General features: G+C 37.1%; 1 protein-coding gene across 1 annotated transcript in view; it reads right to left on the bottom strand.

The window, feature by feature from the left end:
* The window catches only part of LOC121527620 (protein disulfide-isomerase TMX3-like), a 70,663-nt gene extending 63,794 nt beyond the window's left edge, over positions 1-6,869 (bottom strand). The window contains exons 1-4 of the mRNA XM_041814637.1: positions 6,794-6,869; positions 6,480-6,537; positions 5,432-5,471; positions 1,243-1,366 (exon numbers count right to left, since the gene is read on the bottom strand). Coding sequence (XP_041670571.1) covers positions 1,243-1,366; positions 5,432-5,471; positions 6,480-6,537; positions 6,794-6,827 — 256 coding nt within the window. The 5' untranslated portion in view covers positions 6,828-6,869. The remainder of the gene's footprint in view (positions 1-1,242; positions 1,367-5,431; positions 5,472-6,479; positions 6,538-6,793) is intronic.
* Between the last annotated feature and the right edge of the window lie 10,515 nt (positions 6,870-17,384).

Raw genomic sequence — 17,384 nt, 5'->3', positions numbered from 1 at the left:
TGATGATTTATAACATCCTTGCTGGGTTATAGAAAAGAGAAAAAGAAAACAGTAAAAATAATTTGATAAAAAATCAGGAACATAGGAGAAATTTATGTTTTCTTTATATTTTTGATTTTGCATCTGACAGTTATGACTAAAAGTTATGGTTTTGAGTTTTTATTTCATATTTTGACCTTTACATCTCATAACTTTGAATTTTTATCTCATATTTGTACCTTTTAGATTCATAATTTTACCTAGTTTGACCTTTTAAAGTCATGATTTTGACTTGTATCTCATTTTTTTACCTTAAAAACTCATGATTTTTGACATTGTTTCATGTTTTGACTTTTAAAACTCATGAATTTGAAATTTAATCTCATATTTTGACATTTTAAACTCGTGATTTCACATTTTGATTGTTATGTATCATGATTTTGAATTTTATCTCAGTTTTGCTGACCATTTCAACTCCTAACTTTGACTTTTTGCTCATTTTTTTTACCTAGAAAATTCATGATTTTGAATTTTGTATCATATTTTGACTTAAAAATCATTGTTTCAGAATTCTCTCTCATATTTTGCCTTTGAAAAACATTATTTTGACTTTAAATGTAATGTTTTTACCTTTAAAACTTGTAATTTTGACTTTTATCTCAGATTTGGGGTTTATAACTTATCATGTTGACCTTTTAATCTCAAAATCATTTAGGTTGACAGTCAATTGTTAAGTATTGACCCTGTTAGGCCCTCAGGTTAGACCCAAATTCAGGATCCGGCTCCTGCTGTGCAATTCGCCAGCGGATTGCAGTGCGGTAGCTGTATGTGGAAATTGGAGGTAATATAATTGTTCCCAAAATGCTGAACTATTCCTTTAAAGTCCAATGAAACTATTAATAATACAGAGATATTTCTGTCTGTACAGTTAGTTTACTGCAAACTATATCAAATGATGTGTATGAATTAATCATGAGGCAAAGTTTGCATGGTTTATTAGGGGAACTGGTACTTTCTCAGTGCAAATTTCTATATCATAGAAAAATTATTTCCCAAAATTATAACTAAATTCTATCTCAAATCAGTCTTTGACATTGCTTATGGTGGTTTTATTAAAACCTGACAGCCTATCTAAAACATGGCATCATGTTAATCAACAATACAGGCTGAGAAGGTGCAAAATTTGTCCCCAGCACATAAAACGATCACCTTAGTACACAAGACTCAAAGGGGAGACATAAACATGCTTCACTGACTACTCACCAGAGAAAGCAGTGGCATCCATCTTTCCCACACGGACCGGCGACCCCGAGCTCTTCAGCTCAACTCCCACGTCATACCATACTGGCTCAAGTTTTTTACAGTAACCACACCATGGTGCATAGAACTGGAAATAACAAAGAGAAGAGAACTGGTTTAAGATCTTGTGCAATGCGTTAAACAGATGAGAACAAAATTATTAGCCCTTCCCCCATGAAAATATCAGTTTTTCCCAAGTATTACCCAAGAGCTGTTAAACAGAGCAAGTAATTTTTAAGACGCTTTTTCCAAACATTCCAGTTTTATTTTGGATGCTTACATTATTTTACTTTGCACACAGGAACAAAATAATTTCACAAAAAAAGAAAAACTTCAAAATAAATAGCCCCTTTTTGAAATGACCTTTTTGTTGAGCCATAGCACAAACCACTGTTGTACAATGATGCACTTTAACTTTCTAATACTCAAGGCTTTTAAAATCAAGTTCAAACTGAGGTTTAGCTTTCAATTTAAACACAGTGTAAAAACCTCAGTAAGGGTTTGAGCTGTCACTTAGAAAGCATCATGGCAAAAACAAAAGAAATCAGTTTAGACTTGAGAAAAATAATCATTGATGCTCTCAAAGCAGATGAAGGATCTACAAAGTTATCAGAGCGTTTCCAAGAGTCAAGAACTGGAGTGAGAAGTATCAGGAAATTCACTGAGGGCCCCACCGTCTAGGACAAGCCTGGCAGAGGAAGGAAGAGAAAGATTATAAAGACCCTGGAAAGAAAACTAGTGAGAGATGTGTCTGAAGACCCTAGAACAGTGATACTCAACATGTGGCTCTGGAGCCATCCTCCTTTTGTGAGGATTTGTGGCTCCTTTATGTCTTAATTTCAAATATTATTCCCCCAAAAAACCCTTAAAAAAAGGTCATTTCTTTTGCACCTTTTCACCATTTTCTGCCACTTTTCGCCTAGTTAAGCTACCTTTTGCCATTAAATATCACATTTTTCCTTTTTTCCTCCATTTTTGCCTCTTGTTTTTGCAACTTTTTACCCATTTTTGCCTTTTTTCACCTTTATTTGCCACTTTTTTGCCCAGTTAAGCTACCTGTTGCCATTACAAGCCACTTGTTTCCTTCTGTCTCCATTTATGCCTCTTCTTTTTACCACTTTTTTTCCATTTTTGCCTTTTTTCACCATTTTGTTGCCACTTTTTGCCCTTTTAAGCAACGTTTTGCCATTAAATACCACTTGCTTCCTACTTTTTACCCATTTTGCCACTCTTGACTGCTTTTAGCCCATTTCAGTCACTTTCCACTCTTTTTTTTGCTATGTTTTTGCCACTTTTGGACCATTTTTTGCCACCTGCAACTCATTTTTTTGTCACTTCTCACCCATTTTTGCTACTTTTTACCATTTTTGCCCCCTTTAACTTATTTTTATTGCTACTTCAAGCAGTTTTTGCCACTTTTCACCACTTAGATTGCAGCTCTTGCAAGGGGATTTTTCAACAGTTTGGCTCTTTTGTTGAGTCAGGTTGAGTACCACTGCCCTAGAACAACTGAGAAGACACTAGTGTAGGACTAAGCCAAGTGAGGAATTGTAGTCTCGAAGACGACAATCACAAGAGAGAAGAATAGACCAAACAAAACTCCACTTCTGCAGAAGAGACACCTTCAAGCGAGACTGAAGTCTGCTAAGGACAACCTGGAGAAGGATTATGAATACTGGAAGTGTGTTCTTTGGTCAGATGAGACCAAACTAGAGCTCTGTGGCCACAGAGACGTTGGTGATGTTTGGAAAAAGAAGGGAGAAGCATCACCAAGAGAACACTGTCGCCACAGTGAAACACAGCAGTGGGAGTATTATGCTGCCGAGATGCTTCAGTGTGTCTGGAACTGGAAGCAAAACCTGGTTTTGGTCATCTCCTGATGAAGAACCAAAGTGAACGTTAAGGCCTGGCTTGCTCAAAGTCCTGTCTTGAATCCCACTGAAAATCTGTGACCAAGGTCCATGCCAGAAGACAATCAAATCTGAAGGAGCTTGAGAGAGTTGACAAAGAAGAATGGGCAGTATTCTCCTCAGGAGACATGTCTGAGACTTTTTAAAAACTAAAACAAACAATTGCAGGCTGTTATCCAGCAAAAAGGAGACACAATTAACTATTAGCATCGGGGGGTCTAATAGATCTGACCCTGGTAGTTTTTGTTCTTTGTGTTTCTGTGTCAAAGTAAAATAACGTAAGCATTAAAAGTGGAACTAGAAAAGCTGTTTAAAAAAAACCTTATTCTCTTTAACAGCACTTTGGTAATACTTCTGGAAAACTAATGCAAAATAAAGTTCTTCTTCTGACTTTTGAAAAGCTGTGTTTTTACTGTTTTTGCACTTTGAAGACAACACCTGTGCAACGTAGGACCAGGTGAAGACCCGTTTCATACATATATGGCATCCTCACGCAGTGGGAATAAAAGCTATTAACACATATTGACATAAAGTCAAGTTGTACTGTTAAATATTATAAAGCAAATTTGTTAGCAAACAGTTTATTATTTACAGAAGCTAAGATATGCAGCTATGCAGACAAGGTTGTTTTCTCTGTTATATTACATAGTACAAATATCCCTGTCTGCAGGGCGAGGCACAGGGGGGAAAAGGGTACCGATTACCCAGGCCCACAGTAAGGAGGGGCCCTTGAGGAGCCTGCAAACAGAAGTGTGTCTTTATCTATTTTTTCTTAGTAATAAGTGTCATTATTGAATCAAAAGCAACAAAATGAATGGGTCAACAGACTGAAATTTGTATCAAATAGAGTAAAGTAAATACTGGGGGGCCTCATCTCCTCCCTTAAAAATTTCCAAGTGCTTTAGTCCAGCGCTGCGAAATAATGCAAGTAAATTCAATTTAACCATTGTAAAAATAGTACTCATAAATGGGGAAATTGTGCTTCAAAAATACATTAAATTGCATAGATATTTGTAAAAAAAAAAAAAAAAAAAAATGCAAATGCAATGCAAGCAAAAAATGTTGCTTGGCTAGCCAGTTAAAGGTGGGCTGTGTAATATTCTTTCTGGGGGCCCAAAACCCATAGCTACACCCCTGCATGTCTGCACAGCTGTGCAGTCTAACCCTGCAAAGCAGATGGATACGCCCATTTCCTTGTTTTTGACTAGCGAATCCATCTTATTAAGCTCCCATCTGAACCGTTTGGGCCTGGTTAAAAAGTGAGAGGACCAATCGGTGACGAGGGGCGGTACTTTCAGGCAGGGCAGAGTCGTGACGTAAACAAGCAGCAGCAAGAGACCGGTACAACTATGCTGGAAGAGCTTAGCGTGGATGCTGCTAAAGCGTAAGTTTTATCAGAAGTTGACCACAATTCTTTGTTAAAAGAAGAACAAAGGACAGCAGTGAGTTGTTTTCTTTTCAAAAATGACAAAAGTTGAATACTTACATGTCTACAGTCGCCATGTTTCACATTATTCCCCGTAGCTGCGCATGCGCAGATTGATAGCTGCTACGTCACATGCTTTGTTACTCTGATTGGCCCGTAGAGATGTGACAGACAGAACATTCATCCAATCACACTCCCGAGTTTTTTCAAAGCCTCTGCCTTTTCTCAAACGTTTCCTATTGAAGCTTTCCCAGATGGATGTGTGAAACAAATCCATCTGGCTTGTCAGGATATGTGCAGTCTGGGTTTCATGCTACGCTCTGCAGATACTGGCTGACCATCATCTCCTGTGCTTACTGTACTGACTATTGTCAAGTGTCTCATCCAATCCCACTTCAAAAATACCAAACTGCCCCTTTAGCACATGAAGTTTATGAAGTACTGTATCATTTCTATAATGAGCTGGCACAGCGCTATTACTCTCCAGCTTGAAGACTTACTCCTGCTAACCCAAACTCAGGGCACAAGTAGCTTCGAGTGTTTATACGGACCTAAACACAAACTCCGATATAAACCCCTCCGAGCCCCCTGGCTTTGGCAGGCATGCATGACTTCTCATTCACTAATCACAAACACAGAGGACAGTCTGCACACTCCCCTCTGGCCCCCTGCCCTCCCACATCCCACCCTGGCTGCTTCCACTTCCGCAGGGGATGATCTGGACAGTAGCGTGCTGGATATAAAGTAAGGCCCAGCGGAATGGGCCCAGACTGGTTTGTGTGTTTGTGTAGGTATGAATGCAGAATGTTAGACTCACATCAACCAGCCAGATATCGTTCACTCTTGTGTCTTTAAATCTGTAGGGAAGAAGAAAGCATGATTTCTATTAGGCATGTGCAGTTAAATGCAACTTGGTACTGAATTCTGAATCGCCTTCATTGTAAGATGCTTAATGCATGTTAGATATAACAAAATACCACTGTGCAGCAGACAATTCATACGTTAAGGGTTTTGTTAACAGAATGTAAATACTCTTTAGAAGTTCCCAAGATGCCAAAATAAAAAGAGAGACAAAAGTACATTCAAAACAGAGACAAAAGGAAGTGTAGGTTTGTCAAGATATACAAATTTTTAACTTTAAGATGAGGCCAGTAAAAACAATACCAATGTGCATACGAAAAACAGAAGTCCAAGGCAGTCAGTATAGTGGATGTCTTAATTTTAATTGCAGCTAAACTCCTGCTTTAAGTCTAAATTGCACAAAAACATCTATAATGCTGTTTGGAGCATGTTGCAGACATGTTGATAGTGTTTTGTGCAATTTAGAGAGAGAGCAGGTGTTTTAATTGAGTCATTCCTCTCCTATGTGCTTATCTACTGGAGTAGATGCAGTCTTTATTAAACTATGATATGTTTAATTGATATTTACCATTGAAATAGCTGCAACTGTCAAGTTTTGTTTCCAAACGTATCAAATATTTAGACATCATTGTAAAAATAGACAGACTAAATGCCTGCAGACTTCCAGCTGCAGGCTTGAATTTATAAGCACTGTGCAAATATAGAAATTAGACAAAGGCAAACAATTCCCCTGCTTTTCCGATTTAAATAACCTAATTCTGCTATTGTAAATCTATAGATCTTTGGAAACGCGATGATAAATTAAAATTAGGAAATCTACAGCAACTTCTACATGCACAAGTTTAAAAAGAGCCAAACAACAAGTACAGGAAACAAGGCAAGCATCGACCCAAACTGTGATTTGCATCCACTTGCAGTCTAATAGGAAGTTGCATCGCATGTTAAATTGTGATGACAGTACAGGAAGGTGAGGCAGAGCATTCATTCAGGAGTGCATCACTTACGTGTCATCAAGATCCTCAACAAATGCAAGCACTGCTGAACTCAGGAAGGCCGCTAAAACTGAACCAAAAAAACAACAATAAAAGCATGTTAGCTTCATGTTAACAAGACCTCTTTTACCGTCTATTCTCCAGCTCTGCAGACTGAAACCTCATGACTGAAGCATCACCAGCTAAAGCTGTCGTCCCCGGCTAACTCTGCAGCAGTTTGCTTCATAATTTTATAAAACAGGAGCTTTAGTGCTCGTTTTGACACACGCTGGGACGGCACGTAAAGTCTAGAGTCAAACACAGGTGAAACAGAAAAGGAAACATACCTCCATAAAACAGGGAAGCTTTCACTTCTGCCATTGCTTCGAGTGGAAACAGCAAGCAGGAAATACAGCTGCTAAATCTGGATATTCTGCGCATGCGCCAGGTCACGCAGACTCCTCAAGGATTCAGGCGCCAACATTAGCGTAGTATTTATTGTTGTTAAACAAACAAATACAGACGTAGAGTTCCAACTTGTTTTGGTAAATGTACTGTTTTTATATTTTTTAATCAAACCAGGTCGACTCAACGAATGTTGAGCAGTGTTTTACAATTTTTAAATCAGGATTAGAAAGCATTGTTGGTGCTTACCGATACTCACCACAAGATGGCGCTCTAAGACAGTGTTACTCAACTCTTCTTAACCAAAGAGCCAAATTGTTGAAAAATACATTTACAAGAGCAACGATCTAAGTGGCGAAAGTGGCGATTGAAATAAGTTTAATGTGACAAAAAATTGTCAAAAAGCTGCAAACACTGGGAGAAAGGGGCAAAAACGGGCGGGAAGTGATCAAATAATGAGTTAAAAGTGGCAAAAACGTTTCAAAAAATGAGTGAAAAGTGACCAAAATGAGTAAAAGTCAGAAAAAAGGTGGGAAAAATGGGCAAATAGTGGCATTTAATTGCAAAAGGCAGCTTAAATGGCCGAGAAGTGGCAAAAAAGGAGCAAGGATTGCAAAAAGCAGGATAAAAGTGTCAAAAAGGGGAGATAAGTGACAAAAAGAAGTGACAAAAATGGGCTTAAGGGGTGGCACTGGAAGAAAAGTGGCAAAACATTAGTTACAGGTGGAAACAATGGTCCAAAAGTGGCAAGAATGTGGAAAAAACATGAGTGGAAAGTGACTTAAATTGGGCAAAAAATCGGAAGGTGGGAAAAAAGGGCAAAAAGCATCAAAGTGTGGCAAAATGGGAAATTAGTGGCATTTGATTGCAAAAGGCAGCTTAAATGCTCAAAAAAGGGCTAAAAAATGTGAAGAAAAGGTGCAAAAATTGCAAACAGCTGGGTAAAAGTGTGAAAAAATGGGCCAAAAGCATTAAAAATGGAAATAAAGTAGTAAAAAATTGCAAATAAGGGCAATGGAAATATGCAGACAAAATAGAGGTTGACTATGAAAGCCTGCTGTTAGTTTAGAGTGACTCAACATCTGATCTGTTTTTCAGAGATTTACTGTCATAATTAATACGTATTTTAAAAAGGGTTAAGGTTGGCAGAAGTGCTGCAAAAATGACCAGATAAAGTGATGGAAAGAGGTTAAATGTGGCAAAAAATGGTAAAAGAGGATAAAGGGCACAAAAGGTATCAAAAATTGGTTACAAATGACAGAAAAGTAGTGCAAGAAAGTAATGAAAAAGGGGTTAAAAAGTGGAAATATTGATAAAAGAGTGTCATAATGGGGATAAAACACGCAGGAAAAGTGGTTTAAAGGAGGTTAAAATCTATCAGAAATGTGTTAAAGAGGCAACAATGGGCAAAAAGTATCAACAATGGGTTAAAAGTGGGGAAAAATTGGTTTAAAAGTTTCAAAAAAATGTATAAAAAGTAATGAAAAGGCTTTAAAAAGTGGCAAAAAAGAAAAGTGGCAAAACCTGGATAAAAGAGTGGCACAAAGGGGGTAAAACATGCAGGAAAAGTGTTTTAAATGGGGTTAGAATCTCTCAACAATTGTTAAAAAGAGGAAACAAGGGGCAAAAGTATCAACAATGGGTTAAAAGTGGGAAAAATTGGTTTAAAAGTTGCAAAAAAATTGCTCTTTTCTGTTGTCAGGCCTGTCTCCTTGTGGCCTGCTGCGTTATAGATAATAGGGATAGATCTCACTGGTAATGCCTAAAATAATATGAAACATTTCTTTAATTTTTGTGTGTTTGAAAGTCCGGTCCCCACAGTTTCTGTTGGGACTGAATCCGGCCCTTGTGCAGATGTACTTGATGACCCCTGGTCTAGAGGCAAAGGTGTGGTCCACTCACCCATTAATTATGGGCAAAAAAAGCCCAGATTTCTTTTTTTTTTTTTTAAGACAAAATAAATAAATATGTGATAAATATGTGTTTAACGTGATACTTTCAGCAAAATGTATGGTTTAAAAACTCCTAGAAATGTTTGAAGTATCAGACTATTTACATTTACTTTATATGGACAAAAGTGTTTGGACACACCTGTTAATTATTAAATTCAGGTGTTTTGATCAGACCTGTAGCCACAGGTGTATACAGTCAAGCATGGGTCGATCTGAATCACACTTCCACTTGTAAAAACGTGGTTAAGTGCTCTGTGTAGTGCCGTCTCTCTAGAACCTGTAACACTTATATAAAAGCACCTTAGAGGGCACCTAAAATCCAGAATCTCTCCAGTCAGAGTTCATTTTTACTGACATCCTCACTCATGTATCTTTGTGAAATAAATAGTTAAATAATTAATACTCATTTTCTGTTAAATTGAAGCGATATAATTGGTAAAACCACATAATTAAAAACCAAATCTAAGATGGATTCTATTTCAAACACACTTGTTTTTGCAAAACAAATAAATAAGATAAAATCACATGAACAATTCTTTTATTGAAAAACGTATATATTTTCAAAAAGTCTGAGAATAGTATTTTTGTATCTAATACTGTCTGAATAGCTTTGAATTTACAAAAACAACAATAATGACATCAAGTTCAAAGGTTATAATCACTTCATTCAACAGGTTTGCCACATTTGCACATAGAATTATCTAACGTCACTTAGAAGCATAAAAATGAAATTTTAAGGCATAGAATGGTTAGCTTCAGTACGGAAGCCCAAGTAGGACATGAAACCATACATTTAATTGTACTACTGTGATTGAAAGCATGTTTTGGTTTCTGTCTCAATACTCTAAAAACAAAAGCAAAAAAATACTCATTTAACAATATAGACAACCGCAACTGAAACTAGCAACCAGCAGCTGAATGTTTATTTATCTTCACTTAAGAAGCTGCAACTCAGTTTAATGCAACTTGTTAACTGGAGTTGAATAAACTTGACTAAGTTGCTTTGAGCAATTGTTATTTAGTTGGCCCCTGTTTTTTCTTTTTTTTCTCGAATAATTTACCCTTAAGCAAAGGAAGCTGAGTAGCCTTGTATGTCCTCTTAGGGCAGGGGTGTCAAATTCAAGGCCCGGGGGCCAAATCTGGCCGTTGTACAGTTACACCCGGCCCGAAGGATCATATCCTATTCTTATTATAAATGGCCTTAAAATATGAGGTCTGAAGATTTCCTCCAGTAAACTTAACCTTAATGATATCAAATATCCTTAAGTCATAAAATTGTGGAAAAAAATAAACAATAACAATAACTGGACAAATAGAAATGTGGAAAAAGAAATTCTTTTGTGTTTTCATTTCATATTTTCAATTTTGCATTGCACAATTATGCCTTCAATCTATTATTTAATTTTTTTATATTATATTTTGACCATTTCAATTTATTATTTGGACTTTTTATATCAAATTTTGACCTTTTCAATTTATTATTTGGACTTTTTATGTCATATTTTGATCTTTTAATTTTTTTTAATTTTCTTTTAATCTCATATATTGACCTTTTCAATTTATTATTTTGACTTTTTATATTATATTTTGATGTTTTAAATTTATAATTTTGATTTTTAACTCATACTTTTACCTTTTCCATTTTTATTCATCTTTTTATCTTGTATTTTGACATTTTTGATGTTTTATTTGACACTTTATCTCAAATTTTGCCCTTTTCAATTTAATTTTTCAACCTTTATCTCATATTTTGACATTTTACATGCACCATTTTAACTTGTAATTTAAATTTTTGCAATAAAAACATGACTGTGGCTTTCTTTTTCATATATTTGCCTTTTAAAAGCAATAGTTTAAAATCTAATTTTTGTCTTGACCTTTTGAACTAATAAGTTAGTCTTTATATTTCAGATTTTGAGCCTTTTAACTTATCATTTTTACTTTTTAAATCTCAAAATCATTTATCATCAGTGCCAATTTTTTCCCCCATAATTTATTACTTGTGAAAATGAGGTTAACAGTTTGGTTAAATGTAGACCCTGTTAGGCCCTCAGGTTAGACCTTAATTCAGAATCCGGCCCCTTCTCTGACTGAGTTTGACACCCCTGCATCAGAGCTTCCATACTTCACAGAGAGTGGCTGCAGTTTACTTAATAAATAGTGTGTTTTATGTTATATTATTTCTATGTTACACAGTCGTCCTCTGAATCCTCACACCTGTGGTTGGCATTAAAGGCAGTGATATGTTGAAACTGTGATTTAGCTGGAGTTTAATGTCCATCACTGAGTACCAGTTCACTCAGAAGCTTTTAAAATGCCTAAAACCAGCCTGAAAAGTCTTTTTGGCCCACAAACAAAGTCTAAAAGTCTTGCTACACTAATCATTTTCTTGTCTAACTCCTCGAGAAAGATAGAAAAGGCCAAAATGGAACAGTTTATCACCATGAGAAAGAGCTGCACTTTCTCCAGGCCTGAATGGAGATCACGACTGTGTTACTAAACGGACTCATGTGGCGGGACGTCCTGCTGCAGTCTCGTGTGCCAACTTTGTGAAGGTTGAATAGCTTCATATTTGGAGGGGCAAAAAAACAGCGGACACACGCCGTTAGCCCGCAGAGCAATGCAACGTTGACTTCTTCACAAACAAATCTGGCAAAACAAAGAAAACAGATGCACGTCATTACAGTGAGCCCAACACAAATATGTGTTTTTTTACCCTTCACTTGTATTCACACACACATAATGCACCACTGGGATCCACAGTTTCATGAAAGGCACGATGAGAAGTGAAAGCACAGCAGGGGGGGCATAAAAAATACAAAAGCGTGAATTTTAATCAAGTGTTTGCCTACTTCATACAACTTCCCCTTTAGAAAGTTTCACTACAGCACAGTCGTTTGTCTTTCTTCCCATGAAGAGAGGACTTGTTTTGCAGACTCCCACAGTCAGCTGTCTGAGTGAACCCACACTCACGTCATCTTACAGGACGGCTCAGATGTGACCTCTGCTGACCCATAAAACAAAGCTCTCTTTGCCCCGTTTATCACTGTATCTCAGGCAGCGAGAGCAGTGAGACCACTCGGTAAAGTAAAGGCAACACTCCTACTCTGCTCTATCAGCTTAAAGTAACTGTTTAAAAACAGGAAGTAGCTACATTACACTTAATACTTAATACATTCTAGTTTATAGGTTCTCAATGTTTTAACATGATGGTGACATTTATTATCTTTATGTATTCTTTCACTTGACAGTACTTCAAGAAACAAGTCAAAACAGACGCATTTAAAAAACCTGTGAATGCAAAATGTACCAAACATGCTTAAAAGTAAGTGTTTTGTAATACTAGAGATGCACTGACCGACCTGCAACTGGAACTGGTTGATCACAAAATACTAAGGGGAGGTCTCAGGATGCTTTCCACAATAAGAAAAGTGGTATATCTGAGGGGAAAAATGAGTTTAGTTCAAAATAAAATCACTGTTACTAGGTGAGATTTGTACTTTAAAGTAAGTCATTTATGGGGGGCAGGTGGACGAGTGGTTAAGGCGCACCCCATGTACACGGGTGGCCCGGGTTCAAATCCAGCCTGAGGCCCTTTATTGCATGTCTCTCCCCGCTCTCATCCCTGTTTCCAACTCTATCCACTGTCCTCCTCGATCAAATAAAGGCAAAAAATGCCCAAAATAAAGTAGGTCATTTATACAAAAACTTACTAAAATTTTTATTAGTGGGGATGCTGAGCATCAACACTATTGATATTCACGTCGGCCATTTTGTTTATTATTCTTCTTCTGAGCCAGCAATCTCCTCCTTCATACTTTATCGTATCGACACCGTTTAAACTTTTAAAAATTCTGTTTCTTCGTCATTCGACTGCTATGACTTTTCTCATTTCTGACTTTTATAATTTTTAAAATATAGCTATTTTCATGCTATTTCCAGCTATTTCTATGCTTTTCCAGCTATTGAATGCAATTTTCAGGTACTTGTTATCCAAAATCTGCTATTTTTATGCTATTTTCAGATATTTTAAGGCTGCTTTCAGCTGTTTTTATCCTTTTTTGAGCTACTGAATGCCATTTTATGCTGTTTTATGCTACTTTGATGCTATTTCAGCTATCTTTGTGCTTTTTCAGCAACTGAATGCAATTTTCAGCTACTTTTAGACCAAAATCTGCTATTTTGGGGCTATTTTCAGCTTTTTTTAGGCTACTTTCAGCTATTTTTATCCTTTATTGAGCTATTGAATGCCATTTTCAGCTACTTTTATGCTATTTTATGCTATTTCTATGCTATTTTCAGCTAATTTTGTGCTTTTGGCGATTTTCAGCAGTTCTTCCACAATACAGCTTTCAGCATCCCCACGCAATTTCAGCTGAAATTGCAATTTTGATCTAGTTTGTACATGATGTTTTGTGTATGCTTGAACCACCTCTAGGGATGATGGGGGTCCCTGGTCAGGGGCTGAAAAGTTCACGAACTGGTCTAATTTAACACACTGCTGATGAACTTACAGCCGTTTCAGAGTAGGTGCATAGCGGCTGCGTCAAACAAGTTGAGGCTTGCAAACATGAGGCTGTCTTTCTGAGAAAAGAGGGCTGGCTTATTTTTACCACAAGCTGCATGCATCTCTCAGCCTAGAAGGGGAAAAAGTGCATCGTTTTGTCACATTTTTACTTCAATCCAAAACTTTTCCAGCCCCAACAAAAGTAATTCAGGTGAAATTAGGAATGCAAGTCAAAGGCTCCGTTCTCTCTGCAAGAATAAATGCTCAATTCTGATATTTTGCTCAGATCTGATTTTGTCTGGCTGTTCACACTGCTATCGAATTCAAAAAATCAGATGTGTATCTGATTTAGTACCACATATGAAAGTGGCCTGAATCTGATACGAAAAGATCAGACACTCCTTTATTTCCTGGTTTCATGGTTTGTTCATGAATGACAATAAAAGCCTGAACAACATTGTTAAGGTCTGCTCCAAGATCACTGGAGTCAGGCAGAGAGACTTCAGGCAAAAAGGAAGGCAACAAACAATATTAGCCAACGGAGGGTTGACACAACCCAGGTCGTGCTCTGGATGTCCTTGCATTTAGGACATAATCTGTTGAAGAAATACAGTTCACACCTTTAGGGTGGAGTAAGTGGTGGATGTGGCGTGCAAGCATGGCCTAAGGTACCATCCAGGTGGGTAGTAGGGTTGCCACGAGCCCCTGGACGTGCAGTGAATGTCCCAAGGGTCCGAAAACCACCAGAGGTGAAAAGGCCTGGACTAAAGAGATGCCATCAAGCTTGACCTTGGCTGCTGAGCAACACGTGAGCCCTGGGTCGTAGCTCATTGAGGCCTGTGATGATGCACATGACTGTATGAGTTGAACCTTCTTGAAATGACTGTGTAGCTCAGTAATCACAGCTGGTGCCTTTCAACTACGATTCAAACAGAATTTCTGTGTACAAGTTTATAATTATTTTTTTAGCACACTGGGTAACTATTAGTGGAGCCACAAAATACGATTAACAAGCCATAATCATTTGTGTTGATTTGATCAGGCATCTGCAAAGTCCCCTGTCATTTCTTTAAATGGTCTTTGTGATTACACAAACTCTTTCTAAGTAATCATGTCTCTGTGTGTCACAGGCTCACACAAATTGACAGAATTGGGACGTGAAATACGTTTGACGTAGTGTCACCAGTCTGTGAAATGGTTTCTGCACTTCAGACAGATTAAATCAGGGGTGTCAGTTATACCCAGCTCACCAGATCATAGGATATTTTTATTAGAACTGGCCCACCAGTATGGGGTCTGCAGATTTCCTCCAGTACAAAAATATAAATTTAACTTTGATGATTTATAAAAAAAAAAAATAAAAAAAAAATAGAAAAGTAAACAGTAAAAATAATTTGATAAAAGTCAGGAACGTAGGAGGAATTTTTTGTTTTCACTATATTTTCACTGTTGCATCTCACAGTTATGACTAAAAGTTATGGTTTTGACTTTTTATTACATATTTTAACCTTTACATCTCATAACTTTGACTTTCACCTCATATAGATCCATAATTTTAAATTTTAAACCCTATTTTGACCTTTCATCATGATTTTCATGATTTTGACTTTTATCTCATGTTTTGACCTTTTTCAGCTCCTAACACTGACTTTTACCTCATTTTTTTTACCTTAAAAACTCATGATTTTTAATTTTATCTCAGTTTTTTTTACCTTTTAAAGTCATGGTTTTGACTTTTATCTCACGTCTTGACCATTTAGATTCATAATTTTACATTTTAAATCCTATTTTGACCTTTCAAAGTCATGATTTTGACTTTTATCTCAAGTTTTGACCTTTTCACTCATAACTTTGACTTCTGTCTCATTTTTTTAACCTTAAAAACTCATGATTTAAATTTTATTTAATATTTTGACTTTTAAAACTCATTCATTTGAAATTTTGTCTCATATTTTGACATTTTAAACTTTTGATTTCGATGTTTTTCTCATGTTTTGACTGTTAAAAATCATGATTTTGAATTTTGTTTCAGTTTTTGACTTTTAAAACTTATGGTTTCAGTATCCCATCTCATATTTTGTCTTTTAAAAACATTATTTTGACTTAAAATGTCATGTTTTTGCCTTTTAAACTTATCAGTTCGACTTTTAATCTCAGATTTTGAGTTTTTAACTTATCATGTTGACCTTTTAAATGCAAAATCATTGATCATCAGTGCCATAATTCATTGCTGGTTAAAATAAGGTTGACATTTTATTGTTAAACATCCACCCTGTTATCTTTATTTATTTATTTGGACTCGAAATTGTTCGGCCCTCAGGTTAGACCCTAGTTCAGAACCCAGCCCCTGCTGTGGTTGAGTTTGACACCCCTGGATTAAATGGTAAAAAGGGTCTAAGGCTGGCCACACACTAGACGATTTTTTAATCTGAAACGATTTTAAAACCGTGAGAGACCACAGATTTCCAAAGATTTTTCATCTTTAATCCTCTGAACACACACACTAGACGACTCAGCCAGACTGTCAGATCACTGGAGACCACACGCCTGCCGACCTGCCTATGACCTCGCGCGATCACATGACTTCAGAAAAAAAAAACAAAGATGTCTGTCGATACCGTCTTGCTGTCTCTCCACAACAGGCTGTCCTGGCGTGTGTTACGGGTGCAGCAAAAATCATAAAACAAGGGAAAGACTCAGGATGAAATCCTCGCTGGAATTAAGGTATGGTTGTGTTCATGGTTGTGAGCGGTGAAAGTACATACGATTCGTCTGGTGACGCTACCTGGTCTGCTCGCTCTCATTGGTTGTTGTGGGTACTCCGTCAGCGGCACTACTAGAATCATAAATATCAAACATATTTGATATTTATGATTCTGGGTTTGGGAGGCTACGATGCGATTTGGAGCAGTAAAACAATCGTGTTGACACCACACACATGCCGACTACTCAGACAGATAACAGTTTGTGACGAGGCTCCAGACGGTACACACCCCCACGATCATCAGGGGAGGCAAATCTTGCCCTGAATCGGGCTTAAAACCTGTAGTGTGGCTGGCCTAAGTTAAATCTTTGGGCTGTGATTGGCCGCTTTCTTGGAACTTTTGAAAAATGCAAAGAGCCCACACTTTGGGAACCACTCTAGTAACTATTTAACTACATCCAGAGTTGTAATTATAACCATTAAATTGAATTTCCATCAAAAAGAAGTTACAAAAAACATTATTTTTTCTGTCTATGATGATTATCTAAATAAAGAAAATATCAGTCAGACAAAATGTGAATCAGCAGGTCAGACCTTGAAAAAAAAAGAGAATCAGAATAGGGCAAAGAAATGACAATCAGTGCATCTCTACCTAGGAGGATAAACTCACACAATAACCTCTGTTTACACCCAGAGTTTAAGCTTCTTGTTTTTACATTCAAGCCTTGGCGTCTAGTTTCACTTGGATCTTGAAGTACTCTCAAACAAAAGAATAAAGCTTAATCACAGCAACAAAACCAAAATTGTTCTCTGGCTTTAGCTGGTAAAACAAAAGTTCTGCACCAATTTACAAAAACACAAACAAAAATTTTTGTGGCGACTTCCTGTGTTCCCACACAGCAGATGAACCTTCATTACTATGTGGCTTAAATGTCATAATGTTTAAAAGATGGATCAGGAATCTCGGCGCAAGTCATTGTAGAGATGGAAAAGATTAAAAAATAGAAGAAAAAAAGCTTTTAAGCAGCAGTGAAGGTCCGACACTGTTTATTTCCCATTTTAGCTTGATATGCAGCCCTTTGTGTTGTTTAAAGCAGGGGAGTCAAACTCAATCACAGCAGGGGCCGGATTCTGGATTCAGGTCTAACCTGAGGGCCTAACAGGGTCACCTTTTTAACCAGAAACTCTCAACCTCATTTCACCAGTAATAATATCTACAGAGGTTAATAAAGGTATTAGACCACCTGTCATATCTGTCTCAGAGACCATCCAGCATCATGAAGTGCTTTAATGCGGACTCTCTCATTTTCAGTCAGCTCTCCACGTTTTACCATTTTGAACAGGAATGAGGAATTTCAAACTGAATTCAC

The sequence above is a fragment of the Cheilinus undulatus genome, linkage group 19 (genome assembly GCF_018320785.1).
Source record: "Cheilinus undulatus linkage group 19, ASM1832078v1, whole genome shotgun sequence".
Lineage (NCBI taxonomy): Eukaryota > Metazoa > Chordata > Actinopteri > Labriformes > Labridae > Cheilinus > Cheilinus undulatus.
Note: the sequence above shows the minus strand (reverse complement) of the source record. Positions and strands in the feature narration are given on the sequence as shown.